This window comes from Vitis vinifera, chromosome 19 (assembly GCF_030704535.1).
Source record: "Vitis vinifera cultivar Pinot Noir 40024 chromosome 19, ASM3070453v1".
NCBI lineage: Eukaryota > Viridiplantae > Streptophyta > Magnoliopsida > Vitales > Vitaceae > Vitis > Vitis vinifera.
This window is the reverse complement of record NC_081823.1, coordinates 4,776,558-4,795,743: the sequence shown is the minus strand read 5'-3', so window position 1 is coordinate 4,795,743 and position 19,186 is coordinate 4,776,558. Positions and strand designations below refer to the sequence as shown.

The window sequence follows — 19,186 nt, the reverse complement described above, 5'->3', positions numbered from 1 at the left end:
CTATAGGAAATAAAATAAAATTAGGAGACGATTTCTTCAAAAAAAAAAAAAAATTAAGGGAAGAAATCTTCTCCAGAGGATTTCAAAAAATTAAAATTTTTCCATGTTTTATTATTTTTAATAATATTTTAACTAATAATATATTTTAATAATAAAATTATTATAAATTATGTATTATAAAATTAATTAATATTATGTTTATTATTATTGATATATTATTATAATTATAATATTTATAAAAGTATAAGTTATATTTATCATTTTATATTGATTAAAAATTTATTTTGGTCATCACCTCATATTTTTAAATGATGTAGCATTGTATTATTAATTAAAAATATCATTAAAAATAATAAAACACATAACATTTGTATAATAATATAATTATTATAAATATATGTATTATAGAATTAATTAATTTTATCTATTAAATTTAATATATAAAAATAATTGTAATTATTGGGATATATTATTTATCAATACTAATATATATATAAAAGTATAAATTATGTTTAGCATTTTATATTTAAAAAACACTATTTTATATTAATTTAGATATTGATTTAAAAAATATTTTGATATTTATCTCCAATTTTTATCATTAAATTAATTTTATTAATTATAACTATAACTAGAAACTAATTTAGTTTTATATTATTTTTTATTTATAAGATAAATAATAAATATTTTAATTTTTAGATATTATCTATTACTTTTTGTTCGTTTCACTTTCAAATTAAGAAAAAAAAAACTATTATTAAGTTGAGGTGAAAATTGAGTTTATAAAATAATAAATTTATTATAAATTTCATTTTTTAGTTTAGTATTTTTTATTTTTTATTTTTTACAAAATGAATGATTTTTTTTCATTTTAATTTTGAAATTAATTTTATTAGATAAACTTTAAAATAAAAAATGTTTTTAAAATTTAAAATTTAATAGTAAAAGAAATAAAATATAGAAAAATAAACCAATTTATTATTCAACAAATTAATTTTGAATAAAAATTTCAACTTTAAGAGATATAATTTTTTGAATATTAATCAATTTAAAATGAAACAAATAATTTTTTGAGTATTAATCAATTTAAAAATAATTTATTTTTCTCTATTTTTTATAGTTAAATTTTAAATTAAAGAATAATATTTTTATTTTTAACGTTTATCTAATAAAATTAATTTAAAAATAAAAAATTATTCATTTTGTAAAAAAAAAAATATTTAATAAACTAAAAAAAGAAATTGGCAATAAAATTATTTTTTATAAACTCAAATAAAATAAAATTGATAATAGATTTGTTTTAATATGAAATTTAAAAGGAACAAGAAAGTAGTAGATAAAGTTTCAAAATTAAAAATATGTATTATTTATATTATAAATAAAAAATAAAATAAAATAAAACTAATTTCTATTTATAGTTACAATTAATTAAATTAATTTGGAAATAAAATTGGTGATAAAGATCAAAATATTTTTGTTATCGATATCTAACTTAACATAAAATAGTATTTTTTTTAATATTAGATGCTAAATATAATTTATACTTTTATAAATATTATAATTATTAATAATATATCAAATATAATAAGCATAAATTAATTAATATTACAATACATATATTTATATTAATTTTATTATTAATTAAAATATTATTAAAAATAAGAACTCCTTTTATTTCTTTCTTTTTCTTTTGGTTTTTAATTTTTTTTTATTTATGAAATCGTTTCTTCAATAGACAATTTTAGACTTTTTGTTTGAATTTTTTCTTTCAAGAATTTTTAAAAATTGTTTTCTTGAAAAAATAATTTTTATCTAGAACTTTTTTTCAAAAAATAATAAAAAGAAATCTTTTATTCAAGAGACCAATTTAGCCTACAAATTTGGTTTTTTACAGAATTTTTAAAACTCATGTCTTCAAAAGACATTTTTGCTCGTAAAGGATTTTTGTCTAGAAATTTTCTAAAAAATAATAATAAAAAGAAATCTTTTATTCAAGAGACAATGTTAGTCTATAAATTTTGTTTTTTAAAGAATTTTTAAAATTCATCTCTTCAAAAGATATTTTTGCCTATAAGAGACTATTTTTACTTCAAATTTAATTGTTTTTTCCCACTTAGCAAATACTATGGTAGATTTGGAAATATTTTTTACACTATGGTAGTTTATAAATTATTTTTTTTTAAACTACGGTATACTTGTCAAAAATCCAACACTCTATTCTTGGTCTTCTTTACTTCAACTTGTAATTCTTCTAAAGAAAAGATGAGATCGTTCATAAATTGTTGTAAGGGATAAATTAATAGCTACTCAATTTTAAGAGGTATAGAAAAATCAAATTTGGATGAAGGACCTCCAATGATGAACAGTGGAGGTGATGTTCTTCTCTAAGTCATACAAGTCAAACACAATGCCATATCCTAGGGGGCGAGGGAAAATATAAGGGGACTTGGAAAGCACCTAAACTCTTGGGCATTTTTTATCTGGGAACAACTATGGATGCTCTTGCAACAGTTGTGTTCATCTTCTCCTATGTATTCTCCCTCTTAAGAATCTCCACTGCAGTAGACACCATAAATGTAAATCAACACATTAGAGATGGCGAGACCATCACTTCAGCGGGTGGGACCTTTCAATTGGGTTTCTTCAGTCCAGGTGATTCCAAGAATCGATACTTGGGGATATGGTACAAGAAAGTGGCTCCTCAGACGGTGGTATGGGTTGCCAATAGAGAAAGTCCACTAACTGATTCATCAGGTGTTTTAAAGGTCACTCAGCAGGGAACTCTTGTTGTGGTCAGCGGTACTAATGGAATTCTTTGGAATTCTAATTCATCACGTTCTGCGCAGGATCCAAACGCTCAGCTTTTGGAATCTGGAAATCTTGTTATGAGAAATGGCAATGATAGTGACCCGGAAAACTTCCTATGGCAGAGTTTTGATTATCCATGCGATACTCTTCTACCAGGCATGAAGTTTGGATGGAACAGAGTAACAGGCCTGGATCGGTACCTGTCATCGTGGAAGAGTGCGGATGACCCTTCTAAAGGTAATTTTACTTATGGGATTGATCTAAGTGGATTTCCACAACCATTTTTGAGGAATGGTTTAACTGTAAAGTTTCGTGCTGGACCATGGAATGGTGTTCGATTTGGTGGAATACCACAATTAACAAACAACTCACTTTTTACATTTGATTATGTTTCTAATGAAAAGGAGATATATTTTATTTATTATCTTGTTAACAGCTCTGTTTTTGTGAGGCGTGTGTTAACTCCTGATGGTTATTCACGAAGGTTCACATGGACTGATAAAAAAAATGAATGGACTCTTTACTCAACTGCACAGAGGGATGACTGTGACAATTATGCAATATGTGGAGTATATGGAATCTGTAAGATTGATGAATCTCCAAAATGTGAGTGTATGAAGGGATTTAGGCCAAAGTTCCAAAGCAATTGGGACATGGCAGACTGGTCAAAGGGATGCGTTCGAAGTACTCCGCTGGATTGTCAAAAGGGTGATGGATTTGTAAAGTACTCTGGTGTGAAACTGCCAGACACGCGGAACTCCTGGTTTGATGAAAGCATGAACCTTAAGGAATGTGCTTCCTTGTGCTTGAGGAACTGCTCTTGCACTGCTTATGCAAATTCAGATATCAGAGGAGGAGGAAGTGGATGCTTGCTCTGGTTTGATGACTTGATTGACATCAGAGACTTCACTCAAAATGGGCAAGAGTTTTATGCAAGGATGGCTGCATCAGAATCAGGTATAAACTTTTCTTTTTCTTACTTGGGAAACATAAATCTCATACAAATTTCATGGTATATTTACTCAAAAGTTTTGAATCAGTTGTTCACCTTGCATATGTGCCTCTAGTTCAATCCCATGATTTTGCAACTTAAATCTTAATTTACCTCCGTCTCAATTATTGCTGATGTGAAAAATCTGAGACCAACTGCCAAGCACATTATTTCATGGAATAGTATACGTATTTTCTAAAGACTAGAGTGCAAAGTAGAGGTCTACTCAAAAGTAGGAATATTTTTCTTTTAGATTTCAATTGTATTAAGATAGATGCTATAACACACCAATGCACCAACTGATTTGTGCGCTCAAATCCTATGGCAATTGCAGTTCCTTGAACTTCTACCTTCATGGTTGTAAACTACAAATATATTTTAGATCAACCGTTACTGTTCATAGGAATTTATAGTTTTTCTATTTTATTTCATGGCTTTCCTTCTTAATTTCTTTCCTTTTGTGTCAAGAAGCTTCTTCATGCATAAATAGTAGCTCCAAGAAGAAGAAAAAGCAGGTGATTGTCATCTCTATATCAATTACAGGAATAGTTTTTTTAAGTCTCATCCTGATCTTGTATGTGCTCAAGAAGAGGAAGAAGCAGCTAAAGAAAAAAGGTGAGTAACAAATCATAGTGCTTGTATCACCATATGTATTAGTCAAAAGTACTTCTACACGTTGTTTGATTATGTAATAATAATAGTAATAATAAAAAAAAAGAGCAATGGATTGACATGGCTTGATTTTAGAAATAATGAAATGATCTAGGCTTGGAAATGGGTTAAATTCCAGGTTGGTGAATTCTTTAATCCTTCATTTTATTCTCCATTTTGCAGGATACATGGATCATAAATCAAAAGAAGGTGAAAACAATGAAGGCCAAGAGCATCTAGATTTACCATTATTTAACTTGGCTACATTATTGAATGCCACCAATAACTTTTCTGAGGAAAATAAGCTTGGAGAGGGTGGTTTTGGGCCTGTCTATAAGGTAGGGTTATACTTTACCTTTTGGATAGAAGACAAGTAACAAGTTAATAAAACATTATAGATACATAGCTAAGCATCTTGAGAAGTAGTTAATGTCCCCAATCCTCATAGTATCTAAATGAAACAACATGTATCAAGGCCACTATACACCTTAAAGTTTTGAAGCTAGTGTATGTGCCAACATTTTTGTGTCTTTGGTTTCTTTAGGACTCTTCATATTGAATATGGCCAAGTTTCTTTTAATTTGCAAAGCTTTCAGAATAAAAAGAATGTGATGTTTTCAGGGAATATTGCAAGAAGGACAAGAAATAGCAGTAAAGATGATGTCAAAAACTTCTAGACAAGGATTAAAAGAGTTCAAAAATGAAGTTGAATCCATTACAAAACTTCAGCACCGAAATCTTGTAAAGCTTCTTGGATGCTGCATTCATGGCAGAGAAAGATTGTTGATTTATGAATACATGCCCAACAAAAGCTTGGACTTGTACATTTTTGGTTTGGCTCTCTAAAACCACTATATAGTTTCTTTGTCTAATTCAGTAGCTTCTCTTTTCTCCCTCTTCTCCTATACATGCTAGGGAAATTCTTTAGTTACCATGGATTTGACAAATCTCAAAGAAAAATCCTTGGGGACAAGATAAAGCATAGATGCATTTATTTAGAAATTTTTTCGTATTTCTAGTTTCTCTAAAATTTTTGGCTCTTATTTAAAAAGTTAGGGGTTTGGAACCCTACCATTAAGATCCATTATCTATTTGTGTCTCTTTGACAATATTTTTTAATCATTGAGAATGAGTTTCAATTATACTCACTTTTATTGTTATATGTTTGCTCTGAACAACTCTCTTGAAATTTGTAATCATTTGTTTCTTGAAATATTTTCCATTTATTTTCTATAATCCAAGTAGTAGAATGGGTTAACTTGAATGATAAAAAAATGGACAGATCACATGCGAAGCAGGGTACTAGATTGGCCTAAACGCTTCCTCATTATCAATGGGATTGCTCGAGGCCTTCTTTATCTTCATCAAGATTCTAGACTCAGGATAATCCATAGAGATCTCAAAGCAGAAAACATTTTACTAGATAATGAAATGACCCCCAAAATTTCAGACTTCGGGATAGCAAGAAGTTTTGGAGGAAATGAAACTGAAGCAAACACAACAAGAGTGGTTGGAACATTGTAAGTATATTTAGTGATATGTATAAAGTCTTTATCTCCTTGCTTGTGAATTTAATCCCTTCTTCAACGGTTTCCTACAGAGGTTATATGTCTCCAGAGTATGCAAGTGAAGGATTGTATTCCACAAAATCCGATGTTTTTAGTTTTGGTGTTTTGTTGCTAGAGATTGTAAGTGGGAAGAGAAACAGAAGATTTAGCCACCCAGACCATGACCTTAATCTTCTTGGGCATGTAAGTATTGGGGAATATTTTCTTATTTCCTTATTTCACTATAGTAAGGCAATGTTGATCCTTTTTTCAATTCTCTAGGCATGGACACTCTATATAGAAGGTGGGTCTTTAGAATTTATTGATACATCAATAGTGAACACCTGCAATCTAATTGAAGTGCTACGTTCAATCAATGTGGGCCTATTATGCGTACAACGTTTCCCGGATGATCGACCAAGCATGCATTCTGTGATTCTGATGTTGGGTAGTGAGGGTGCACCACCTCGGCCCAAAGAGCCTTGTTTCTTCACTGATAGGAATATGATGGAAGCAAATTCTTCCTCTGGTATTCAACCCACCATCACGTTGTTGGAAGCTCGATAGAAGATGCTTCATATTGATGTTTTGTTGTCGTTAGACCTGTGACAGTATAAGCTTAAGTTTCAACTACATTTGGCAACTTTTTCGCAATCATACTGCTTAGTTTCTAACAAAAGACTCATCTAAGTTGTTATCTGGTGATCAGTCTTTGCTGCTGTTTTTTTGTATGGATTATGAAAGTTATTCATGGTATGTAAGTTCAATGATAGAAGTTGGCCATATAAAAAAGGCTATTCTTATAAAAAATACTAATTACTTACACCTTGTAGAGAAACCTTGACTCTGTTTTTGGTCTTTTGTTGATCTTTGATATATGCTAAAAAAAAAAGGGGTTTTTCTCTGAAATAAGTTAATAAGGTTACTATTTTAACATGTTAGAATCAAGTAAAAAAATTAAAAATAAAAATATGACCTTTTAACACTTTAGCATCAAGAACAAGAGGTTAATTAAGTAGATTATAGCTGCAAATTGGGATTGATTTTGTTATTTATTTGAAGGGAATATATGCCACTTAATGCTAGAATAATATATATCCACGGAAAAAGATTGATTGGTCATGGCTAACCAACCACAATTTTCTTATCCTATGTACGTCAACAGTAGATGTGAGGTAATCATTGGAGTTGTTGGCAGCTTTGAACTAAGGTTTTTCAGCCCAGATAACTTCACAAATTCAGGCTTAGGGATATGATACAAGAAAGTGTCTATGGAGACTGGTATAATTCCCACTCGGCTAATTCATTAGATGAGTGACAAGTTGTAAAGTTATCAGGTATGAAACTCCCAGACATGTAGAGCTCATGGTTTAATCAAAGTATGAACCTCAAGGGCATTGGGTGGGGCTCAAGCATCTGCTCTTATTGCTTATGCTAATTCAAATAAAAATGAGGAAGTGGATGCTTTGCCTGGTTTAGTGATTTGATTTGGTAGATAAAGCAGAAAATGGACAAGTGCTTTATTTAAGAATGGCTGCATTGTAGACCCTCAATTTTGTCCCTTTAGCACATGTCTTTAAATTTGTTTTCAGTGCTCCACAGTAACTCCTTAGTGGCCCATTATTACTCGTATAACTTACCCTTTTCTGAGTCACCTCGGAGACTTTGGTTGAGGGATTATCTGACCCCTTATTGTGACCCTTGGCAGCCCTATTCTAGACTTAGGTTTTTCATTCATTTTTAGGATAGCTTTTAGGGTAGTCTACTTGGCCCATTTAGACACCCTAGGTCCATTTAGGCACCCTTGTCCCAACCTTAGGCTCATTTAGGTTCACCTAAGCCCTTTTAGACACACTTGACCCATTAAGACTTTTTTTAGCATGACTTGTATGACTTGCATGGCCCGCATGGGATGGACTGTTTTATTTCATTTCATTTTATTATGTTTTACTTTATTTATTTTTATTTTATTTTAATCCTTGATAAGTTGTAAGATTGCTAACTTTTTTTTATTTTTTTATTCTCTCTATTTTCGTTTTTTTTGTTTGGCAAGAGAATGGGGGCTACTATTCAAATCTCACTAAGGTATGTGCACTCAAAAACGTAAGAAAAATATTTTGAGAGGGAAAAAGGAATTAATGTGGCTGCATACATATGGAAATAAGAGATCCTAAAGGAGCATTCTGATTTTCGAAAAAGGAAAGGAAATAGAAGAAAGGAAAGTGGATTTTCTTTAGCATATTTGGTTTGAGAGGCTGATACAAATATAAGTGGAAAGGGTGCATGAGAGGATCGTCGGAAAGGAGGCATAGAAGAGAGGGACTTGGAATACGTACAGAGAAGGAGAAGATTGGTAGACGGAAAAAGGTTTGGGGAGCAGATTTCTCAGTCGGGAAAAGGTGCAGCAGCCTAGAACCAAGCAATTGGAGAGGAAAACGTGCAGGTATGTTTCCAGATTTTTGCTATATCACCATTTAGTTTCAATTTTTCCTGACTTCTTAGTTTTTTGAAGATTCATTCTTGTTGTTTGGTGTGGACGCAAGGGCCACAATTTGATTAGTTGAGACTGGTTTGCTTGCATGTTTATGCTATTTTAATATTCCTTTTCCCCTGTTTTCTTTTCTTTTCTTTCTTGGTCTTTTTGCGTGCTTCTGTATCTACGTTTCTTCCATTTCTTTACCTTGGTATTCTCGGATATGGAGACCATGAGCATTCTGAGAAAGTTGGGAACTTGATAAAGGCTGTGTAAAACGGGTTTTCTTGGAGTTAAATAGATGCAGAGTTTACCATAGTTCTTAAGGGTTCTTAGTTTATGGCATCGCTCATTCCACCCGGACGGAAATTCTCACCAATTCCACCCGGATGTCTTACAGCCGCAATTCTATCCGGCCGACATCCCACTCTTTCCGGATGTCTCACAGCCGCAATTCTATCCGGCCAACATCCCACTCTCTCCGGATGTCTCACAACCGCAATTCTATCCGGCCGATATCCCACTCTCTCCGGATATCTCACAGCCGCAATTCTATCTGGCCGAAATCCCACTCTCTCCGGATGTCTCACAGCCGCAATTCTATCCGACCGATATCCCACTCTCTTCGGATGTCTCACAGCCGCAATTCTATTCGGCCGATATCCCACTTTCTCTGGATGTCTCACAGCCGCAATTCTATCCGGCCGACATCCCACTCTCTCCGGATATCTCACAGCCGCAATTCTATCCGGCCGACGTTCCACCTTCTCCAGATATTTCACATCCGGCGCCCGCCGCCGGATGGGAGAGGAGGACGATTCAACTTCCCCGAGCAGACATGTCCAGATCTTTCGATAATGCTTATCCGGATAGCATATGTGGCCAACGATTCACACTCCACTCGGATAGCTTGGCTCGTCAGATACTCGCGATTCGCCGGATCCATTCCTGCCCACAATCAAAAAGCAAACTCCGACAATACTGCTGAACCAAATCTCGGTGGTGGGAAATAACACAAAATGCAAGAAATACAACAATACAGAAAATTGGAAATTCTGAACCTTCAATTCAGTATTTGACTTTTGTTGAGAAGAATCCAATTGAGCTTATAAACCAAGATGTCTTTTAAGTTGAAGCATTTGACAGTTGAACACTCTTACAGTGAATTGGTCCCTTCTATCCAGAATTTCCCGGCCTCACTTCATGGCAACCTTGTTATACACAACTTCTCCTCTATTCGCTTCTTTGATTGGGAACTTATTGTTTTAAATTGAATTTTTGAACTAGTGTTCAACTAAACATTCTCAACTTTGAAAAATTCATCTTTAGACCTTCTCTAGGCAATAAAATCCAGACTTTAACACCCTTTTGCTGCCATTTTCCTTCCGGCACGCGTTTTCACTATTTTATTTGATTTTCAACTGATTTTCTTGATTTTCCCAAGCATGAACAAACTTCATGATTCCAAACAATCATTGAATCAATACGTGCAAAAGTAATATGGACTTTGGTGGGTGGTCCTACATTCTTGATATCTTCGCTAATATTGATTTTAAAGATGAGTGTTTGGTATTTAATTGATTTTTAATTCTTCTTGATGATATACATGGATTTGTTTCGTATTTATTGTTGAGATGCTCTTGATTCCCATAGAGGAGTACTAGCTTGCTATCCAGGTACGCTTTCTTCTCATCTATTTTTAGAACTCTATGGACTTGTATGCCATTGATGACCATATCCATATTTGACGTGATTCTTGGATGACTTGATATATGCCTGACTTGCTTGAATAAAACAAATGTTGTGTGCTACATTTCTACACTAACTTTTATGTTTTATGATAGCGCTTGAAGCGGTCCGGGTACGCATCCTAACCTTCCTTTATTATGATTTGATCTTGTTTGGCATGCTATTTTTTAGAACCACCTAGCCTACTTAGGTATCCATAATTAACCGATTAATTGCCACATTCCCCTTAACTTAGTTAGTAGAGACCTTTAGAGGGCTTAGAGGGGTGCTACCTTTTAAAGGTACCTTCCCAATAGGTAACCTGATCCCCGGACTTAGACTCGGGTTTTTCAAAGACATGCTTTTTCCAAAAATTATGGAGTCACATTTTAGGGTTTTTCTTTCTTGTTTTATTTTCCCTTTAAAATAAAAATAAAATAAGTGGCGACTCCAACTTTTTCCAAAAATTAATTTTTCGCAAATAAAAAGCGAGTTTCGCCGATCGAGTGGGGACGCACGTGAAAAATGCGGGTCCACGTGAAGAATGGCTGCATCATAATTAGGTATGAACTTATCTGTTCCTAACAGAAGAAAAGTAAATTCGACACAAAACTTCAAGGAGGAAAACAATTTCTTTTATATAAAGCACCAATAACCAGAAGTTTAGCACCGGTCCACATAAAATTTCAACATGTTTGTTGTTTTAGCTTTCAATTACAGTTTAATATATGGCATAATGTGTGCATGAACATGCCTCTTGAATCTTGGCCTGTTAGGATGTTTATCACAGGAGATAAGACGTTGAGACTGAAAAACAGAGCAGAACATAGGAGATAAGATCATGGAATGCGAGAAATACAACTGACCTCTGTTTCTTCTTTCTCTCTTTTCCTTTCTATAGATAATATTACAAGTTGGTTGGAGACTAACTGATTCTTTCTTTTATCTAATTCTAAATCTAACCTCAACTAACTGTGGAACTGTTAAAGCTAAACTCAATTAATTCTGAAACTAATTTTGTAACTGCAACATTCTGTCAAACATGCCACCTCAAGTGAAATGGGGACACCTTCACATTGAGCTCGACCTTAAGGATGTTGAACTGGGATATAGACAAGGGCTTTGTTAGTATATCAGCTACCTGATCTTTTGTAGGTACATACCGAATGTCTAACTCCTTCTGCAGCACTTTGTACGTACAAAATGGACATCTACTTCCATTTGTTTGGTGCGAGCATGTGTAACCAGTTTTGCAGTAATGCAAGCCACTCTAATGTTATCACACCAGATTACAGGACATGAAGAATTAGGGACTTGTAGATCTTTTAGTAAGGCTTGTAACCAGGTCACCTCTGCTGCTGTGTGAGCCAATGCTTTGAATCAAGACTCAGTGTTGGACCTTGCAACAAACTTTTGCTTACGTGAACTCCATGAGACAATGTTAGGACCAAGAAAAACATAGAAGCCATTAACAGACCTTGGATCATCAACACATCTGACCCAATCAGCATCTGAGAAGCTAGTGAGACTAAATCCAGAAGCTGATTGAATGTGTAGCCCATGATCAATACTCCCATGCAAGTATCTTAAAACTCATTTACAAGCTTTCTGACGCATATAAGTGGGAAAATGTAAAAACTGACTTAATTTGTTTATAATGTATGATATTTTAGTCAAGTAATCATGAGATATTGTAATGCCCCTACAGTGTTGTGATACAACTTCTCATTGTTCAAGTTAGGTGCACTAGAACTGGATAGCTGTAAGCCCATAATTGCTAGTGTAGGGCAACTTTTGGCCGGTTCTATGTTAGTTCATTTTAACAAGTCAAGTATATATTTGGACCAAGTTAGATAAAATCCTATGGAATCCCAAAACACTTTAATTCCAAGAAAATAATGCAAAGCTCCTAAGTCCTTTAACGAAAAGGAGTTATGATTCTCCAATTATGATCAATGTGTAAGTTGTTAATTGATTGAGATCATTCTTTCCTCATCACAATGTATGAGCTATTTGCTGATTGAGAGGATCGGTGTCAGCCATCTCAGAGATAGAGATGCCCTCATCAAATCACTACAACAAGTCATTGAAGCTCAAGGAGCCTTGGGACTTGTGAAAGAACAAAGTAGTCCCCTTCTCAATTTTTATACCCGGAGGAGCATAACCAACTTCCATGCAGGTCCAGCCTGATTGTTATGACTTGGCTCAAAGCTTGATTTCAATATCTAAGGTGTAAACAAGTCTATACACCCATATAATTCCTAGTCCATTTTAAGTGGTATGAAAAATTAAATGTGGATGGGGATGTGGGTGAGATGTTCTTCTCTAAGTCACACAAATCATTCATATATTTAACTCAAGGGACCACACCACTGAATGCTAATAAAAACAATGACATGAATAGATTTCCGGAGTTATGGCTAACGATGGAAAGTTACAGTGACTTTGATATATGAAGCAACCTATGCAAAGGAGACTTGGAAAGCACCTAAAATCTCAGGCATTCTTTATCTAGGAACAACTATGAATGCTCTTAGGACAGTCGTATTTGTCTTCTCCTATGTATTCTCCCTCTTAAGAATCGCGATTGCAGTAGACACCATAACTGTAAATCAACACATTAGAGATGATGAGACCATCACTTCAGCGGGTGGGAGCTTTGAACTGGGCTTTTTCAGTCCAGGTAATTCCAAGAATCGATACTTGGGGATATGGTACAAGAAAGTGGCTACTGGGACAGTGGTATGGGTTGCCAACAGAGAAAGTCCACTAACTGATTCATCGGGAGTTTTAAAGGTCACTCAGCAGGGAATTCTTGTTCTGGTCAACGGTACTAATGGAATTCTTTGGAATTCTAATTCATCACGTTCTGCACAGGATCCAAATGCTCAGCTTTTGGAATCTGGAAATCTTGTTATGAGAAGTGGCAATGATAGTGACTCAGAAAACTTCTTATGGCAGAGTTTTGATTATCCATGCGATACTCTTCTACCAGGCATGAAGTTTGGAAGGAACAGAGTAACAGGGCCTGGATCGATACCTGTCATCATGGAAGAGTGCTGATGACCCTTCTAAAGGTAATTTTACTTATGGGATTGATCTAAGTGGATTTCCACAACTATTATTGAGGAATGGTTTAGCTGTAGAGTTTCGTGCTGGACCATGGAATGGTGTTCGATATAGTGGAATACCTCAATTAACAAACAACTCAGTTTATACATTTCATTTTGTTTCTAATGAAAAGGAGATATATTTTATTTATTCTCTAGTTAACTCTTGATGGTTATTCACGAAGATTCACATGGACTGATCAAAAAAATGAATGGACTATTTACTCAACTTCACAGAGGGATGACTGTGACAATTATGCAATATGTGGGGTATATGGAATCTGTAAGATTGATGAATCTCCAAAATGTGAGCGTATGAAGGGATTTAGGCCAAAGTTCCAAAGCAATTGGGACATGGCAGACTGGTCAAATGGATGCGTTCGAAGCACTCCACTAGATTGTCATAAGGGTGATGGATTTGTAAAATTATCTGGTGTGAAACTGCCAGACACTCAGAACTCTTGGTTTCGTGAAAGCATAAACCTTAAGGAATGTGCTTCCCTGTCCTTGAGGAACTGCTCTTGCACTGCTTATGCAAATTCAGATATCAGAGAAGGAAGTGGATGCTTGCTCTGGTTTGGTGACTTGATTGACATCAGAGACTTCACTCAAAATGGGCAAGAGTTTTACGTAAGGATGGCTGCATCAGAATCAGGTATAAACTTTTCTTTCTGTTGTCTGAGAAACATAAATCTGATAAAAATTTCATGGTATATTTATTCAAAGGTTTTGAATCAGTTGTTCACCTTGCATACGTGCCTCTAGTTTTATCCTTGATTTTGCAACTTAAAGCTTTACCTCTGTCTCAATTATTGTTGGTGTGAAAAATCTGAGACCAACTGCCAAGCACATTATTCCATGGAATAGTATACTTATTTTCTGAAGACTAGAGTGTAAAGCAGAGGTCTACTCAAAAGTTGGAATATTTTTCTTTTAGATTTCAATGATAGCAAGCTAGATGCTATAACACACCAATACACCAACTGATTTGTGCCCTCAAATCCTATGACAACTGCAATTCCTTGAACTCTGCTTTCATGGTTGTAAACTACAAATATATTTTGAATCAGTGATTACTACTCATAGGAATTTATGGTTTTTCTATTTTATTTCTTGGCTTTCCTACTTAATTTCTTTCCATCTGTGTCAAGATGCTTTGTCAAGCTTAAATAGCAACTCCAAGAAGAAGAAAAGCAGGTCATTTTCATCTCTATATCAATTACAGGAATAATTCTTTTAAGTCTGGTCCTAACCCTGTATGTGCTGAAGAAGAGGAAGAGGCAGCTAAAGAGAAGAGGCAAGTAACAGATCATAGGGTTTGTATCACTAAGTGCATTAGTCAGAAGTACTTCCACACATTGTTTGATTATGTATTACTCAAAAAAGGAGCAAGGGATTTACATGGCTTGATTTGATAAATGATGAAATGATCTAGGCTTGGAGAGGGGTCAAGTTCATGATTTCTGTATATTGAATTTATGCATTTTTTAATCCTTCATTCCATTCTCCATTTTGCAAGATACATGGAACACAATACAGAAGGAGGTGAAACCAATGAAGGTCGGGAGCATCTAGAGATACCATTATTTGACTTGGATACATTATTGAATGCCACTAATAAGTTTTCTAGTGACAATAAGCTTGGAGAGGGTGGTTTTGGGCCTGTCTACAAGGTAATTGTATGCCCTGCAACAACTTACAAGTTAAAAACACACATCTAAGCATCTTGAAAAGTTGTCGTTGTCCTCAATCCTCATAGTATCTAAATGAAGCCACATTTAGACATTTGCCTTAATGTCTTGAAGCCAATATATGTGCCAACATTTTTGTGTCACTAGTTTGTTTAGGGCTCCTCATTTTTAATATTGACAAGTTTCATTTAATTTGCAAAGCTTTCAAAATAAAAACAATGTGTTGTTTTTAGGCAAAACTGCAAGAGAGACAAGAAATAACAGTGAAGATGATGTTAAAAACTTCTAGACAAGGATTAAAAGAGTTCAAAAATGAAGTTGAATCCATTGTAAAACTTCAACATCGAAATCTTGTAAAGCTTCTTAGATATTGCATTCATGGCAGAGAAAGGATGCTGATCTATGAATACTTGCCCAACAAAAGCTTGGACTTTTTTATTTTTGGTTTGACTCTCTAAAACCACTATTTAGTTTCTTTGTCTACTAGAATGCCTTCATTTTTTTTTTCCTTCTATGCATATGCTAGGAAAATTCTTTATTTACAATGAATTTTACCAATCCCAAAGAAAATTTGTTGCGAACAAGATAAAGAGTAGATGCATTTATCTAGAAAATCTTTCTTACTTCTATTTTCTCTAATCTTTTGGCTCTTGTATAAAAACTAGGGGTTTTGATCCCTACCATTAAGATCATTATCCATTTGTGTGTCCTTGACAATGTTCTTTAATAACTGAGAATGAGTTTTAATCATACTCACTTTTGTTTTTACATGTCATTGCTCTGAACAACTCTCATGGAATTTGAAATCATTTGTTTCTTGAAATATTTTCCATTTATATTAAATAATCCAAGTAGTAGAACAAGTTAACTTGAATGATAAAAAATGGGCAGATCAAATGCGAAGCGTGGTACTAGATTGGCCTAAGCGCTTCCACATCATCAATGGGATAGCTCGAGGCCTTCTCTATCTTCATCAAGATTCTAGACTCAAGATAATCCATAGAGATCTCAAAGTAGAAAACATTTTACTAGATAATGAAATGAACCCCAAAATTTCAGACTTCGGAAGAGTAAGAAGTTTTGGAGGAAATGAAACTGAAGCAAATACAACAAGAGTGGCTGGAACATTGTAAGTATATCTAGTGATGTGTATATAATCTTATCTCTGTTGCTTATGAATTCAACATCTTCTTCAATGGCTTCCTACAAAGGTTATATGTCCCTAGAGTATGCAAGTGAAGGACTGTATTCCACAAAATCTGATTTTAGCTTTGGTGTTTTAGTGTTAGAGATTGTAAGTGGGAAGAGAAACAGAGGATTTAACAACCCAGACCATGACCTTAATCTTCTTGGGCATGTAAGTATTAGGTAATATTTCCTTATTTCAATATTTAAAAATAGTGTTGATCCACCTTTAAACTGTCTAGGCATGGACACTCTTTATAGAAGATAGGTCTTCAGAATTTACTGATGCATTAATGGGGAACACCTGCAATCTATCTGAAGTGCTACGCTCAATCAATTTGGGTTTATTATGTGTGCAATGTTTTCCAGAGGATCGACCAAACATGCATTCAGTGGTTTTGATGTTGAGTAGTGAGGGTGCATTACCTTAGCCCAAAGAGCCTTGTTTCTTCACTGATAGGAATATGATGGAAGCAAATTCTTCATCTAGTACTCAACCCTACATCACGATGTTGGAAGCTTGATAGAAGATGCTTCATGTTGATGTTTTGTTGTCTTTGGACCTGTGACCATATAAGCTAAACTTTCGACTACTTTTGGCAACTTTTCGTAATCACACTACTTAGCTCCTAACAAAAGACTCATCTAAGATGTTATGAGGTGATAAATCTTTGTTGTTGCTTTTTGTTTGGATGATGATAGTTATTCATGGTATAAGTTCCATAATAGAAGTTGTCCATATAAGAAAGTTGTTCTTTTCAAAAGTACTAATTACTCGCACCATGTTAAGGAAACCTTGACTCTGTTTTTGGTCTTTTGTTGATCTTTCATTTCTTCTAAAAAGGGTTTTGGTTTCTCTCTGGAATCATTTAATGAGATTACCATTTTAACATGTCCGAATCAAGAAAAGTAAAAAAACTAAAAAGAAAAACATGACCTTTAACCTTTTAGCATCAAGAACAAGAGGTTATGTATATAAACAATTCACAGAAATCACAATGAAGCCGAAAACAATAACTAATATGCTTAATTATTTTTTGGGGCTGACATGTGAGATTTACATAGATTCTTGCTGGAAATTGGGATTGATTTTGTTATTTATATGAAGGGAATATATGCCACTTAATGCTAGAATATACATTCAGGGAAAATGATTGATCAATCATGGCCAACCAACTAAAATTGTCTTGTTCTATGTAAGTCAACAGTAAATAAGCACTTTATAGATAGTGAGGTAAGCATTGGAGCTGTTGGGAGCTTTAAACTGGGGTTTGTCAGCCTAGATAATTCTACAAATTCAGACTTTGGGATATGATACAGGAAAGTGTCTATGGAGACTGGTAGAATTCTCACTCAGCAATTCATCGGGAATTTTAAAGGTCATGGACCAGGAAAATTTTTCCATTCCCAGTGTTGCTAGTAGCATCGTATTATAATCCATTCATGCAGAAAGTTCAAATGCTCAGCTTTTGGAATTTGAAAATATAGTCATGAAAATTGGAGATGACAGTTATCCAGACAACTTCCCATGGCAGAGTTATGATTATCCACGCAATACTCTGCTACAAGGCATTAAATTTGGAAGAAACAGTCACAGGTCTGGATGGGTTCCTATCATCATAGAATTGCACAGATGACCCTTCTATAGGGGATTTCACATATTGGCTTGATCTGAATGGCCTTCCACAACTAATTCTGAGGAATCGCTCAGCTATGATATTGTGCTCTTAACAATGGAATGGTGTTTAATTTAGTGGGTTTCCTCAATTAACACCAAACTCAGTTTATACTTGTGCTTCTGTTTTTAATGAAAAGGAGTTGTATCCACTCATGAGCTTGCTAATAGCTCAGTTATCACAAGGCCTTTCAAAATGTGAGTGAATGGAAGGACTACTCCACTTAATCATCAGATAAGTGACAGGTTGTGTAGTAATCTGGAATGAAACTCCCAGACAGGCAGAACTCCTGGTTTAATCAAAGTATGAACCTCAAGGGTGTTGGGTGGGGCTCAAGCACCTGCTCTTATACTGCTTATGCTAATTCAGATTTAAACAAGGAAGTGGATGCTTGACCTGGTCTACTGATTTGATTTGGTAAATATAGCTGAAAATGGACAAGAGCTTTATATAAGGATGATTGCATCAGAATTAGGTATGAACTTATCTGTTCCTTGCATAAGAAAAGCAAATTTAACATAAAACTTCGTGGAGAAAAATGGTTTCTCTTATGTAAAGCACCTATTATCTGAAGTGTAGCACTGGTCCACATAAAACTTCAACATTTTGTTGCTTTATCTTTCGATTACAGTCAAATATATTGTATAATGCATGCAAGAACATGCCTCTTGAATCTGGGCATGTTTAGCACAGGAGATAAGATGTTGAGAGTGCAAAACAGGGCAGAACATTGGAGATAACATCCCGGCATGAGAGAAATACAACTCACCTCTGTTTCTTCTTTCTCTCTTTTCCTTTATATAGAGAAGTTTACAAATTGGTTGGAGACTCCAACTGATTCTATCTTTCATCTAATTCTAAAGCTAACCTCAACTAACTATGGAACTGTTAAAGTTAGCCTCAACTAACTCTGAAACTAATTTTGTTCTGGAACATTCTGCCTAACATGCCACCTCAAGCCAAATGGGGACACATTCACATTGAGCTCGACCTTAAGGACGATGAATTGGGTTACAGACAAGGGCTTTGTTAGTATTCCAGTTACCTGATCTTTTGTAGGTACATATTGAATGTCTAACTCTTTCTGCAACACTCTGTCACATACAAAATGGACACCTACTTCAATGTATTTGGCACAAGCATGTACAACTAGGTTTGCAGCAATGCAAGCTACCTCAATGTTATCACACTAGATTACAGGACATGAAGAACTAGGCATTTGTAAGTCTTTTAGTAAGGCTTGTAACCAGGTCAGCTCTGTTGCCGCATGAGCCATTGCTTTGCATCGAGACACAGTGTTGGATCTTGCAACAACCTTTTGCTTGG

The 19,186-nt window shown here is 34.3% G+C and overlaps 2 protein-coding genes and 1 pseudogene across 5 annotated transcripts in view; all 3 read left to right on the top strand.

Annotated features, from left to right (window-relative positions):
* The window catches only part of LOC100260545 (G-type lectin S-receptor-like serine/threonine-protein kinase At4g27290), a 68,629-nt gene extending 51,852 nt beyond the window's left edge, over nucleotides 1-16,777 (top strand). Inside the window, exon 7 of the mRNA XM_059735338.1 lies at nucleotides 16,427-16,777. Coding sequence (XP_059591321.1) covers nucleotides 16,427-16,615 — 189 coding nt within the window. The 3' untranslated portion in view covers nucleotides 16,616-16,777. The remainder of the gene's footprint in view (nucleotides 1-16,426) is intronic.
* Nucleotides 2,391-6,809, top strand: LOC100267473 (G-type lectin S-receptor-like serine/threonine-protein kinase At4g27290). Of its 4 annotated transcripts, none has more exons than XM_059735331.1 (8): nucleotides 2,391-3,765; nucleotides 4,271-4,314; nucleotides 4,390-4,414; nucleotides 4,634-4,788; nucleotides 5,072-5,282; nucleotides 5,733-5,970; nucleotides 6,051-6,201; nucleotides 6,280-6,809. In XM_059735331.1, the coding sequence occupies exons 1-8, from the start codon at nucleotides 2,493-2,495 to the stop codon at nucleotides 6,562-6,564; spliced, it is 2,382 nt and encodes a 793-aa protein (XP_059591314.1). In that variant the 5' UTR covers nucleotides 2,391-2,492; the 3' UTR covers nucleotides 6,565-6,809. The 4 variants fall into 4 exon arrangements, with proteins under 4 accessions (XP_059591314.1, XP_059591313.1, XP_019072660.1 ...); XM_059735330.1 differs by having other exon boundaries at nucleotides 4,268-4,314; XM_019217115.2 differs by having other exon boundaries at nucleotides 2,392-3,765; nucleotides 4,271-4,414.
* Nucleotides 12,098-16,420, top strand: LOC100252084 (G-type lectin S-receptor-like serine/threonine-protein kinase At4g27290; annotated as a pseudogene).
* Nucleotides 16,778-19,186: the final 2,409 nt, after the last annotated feature.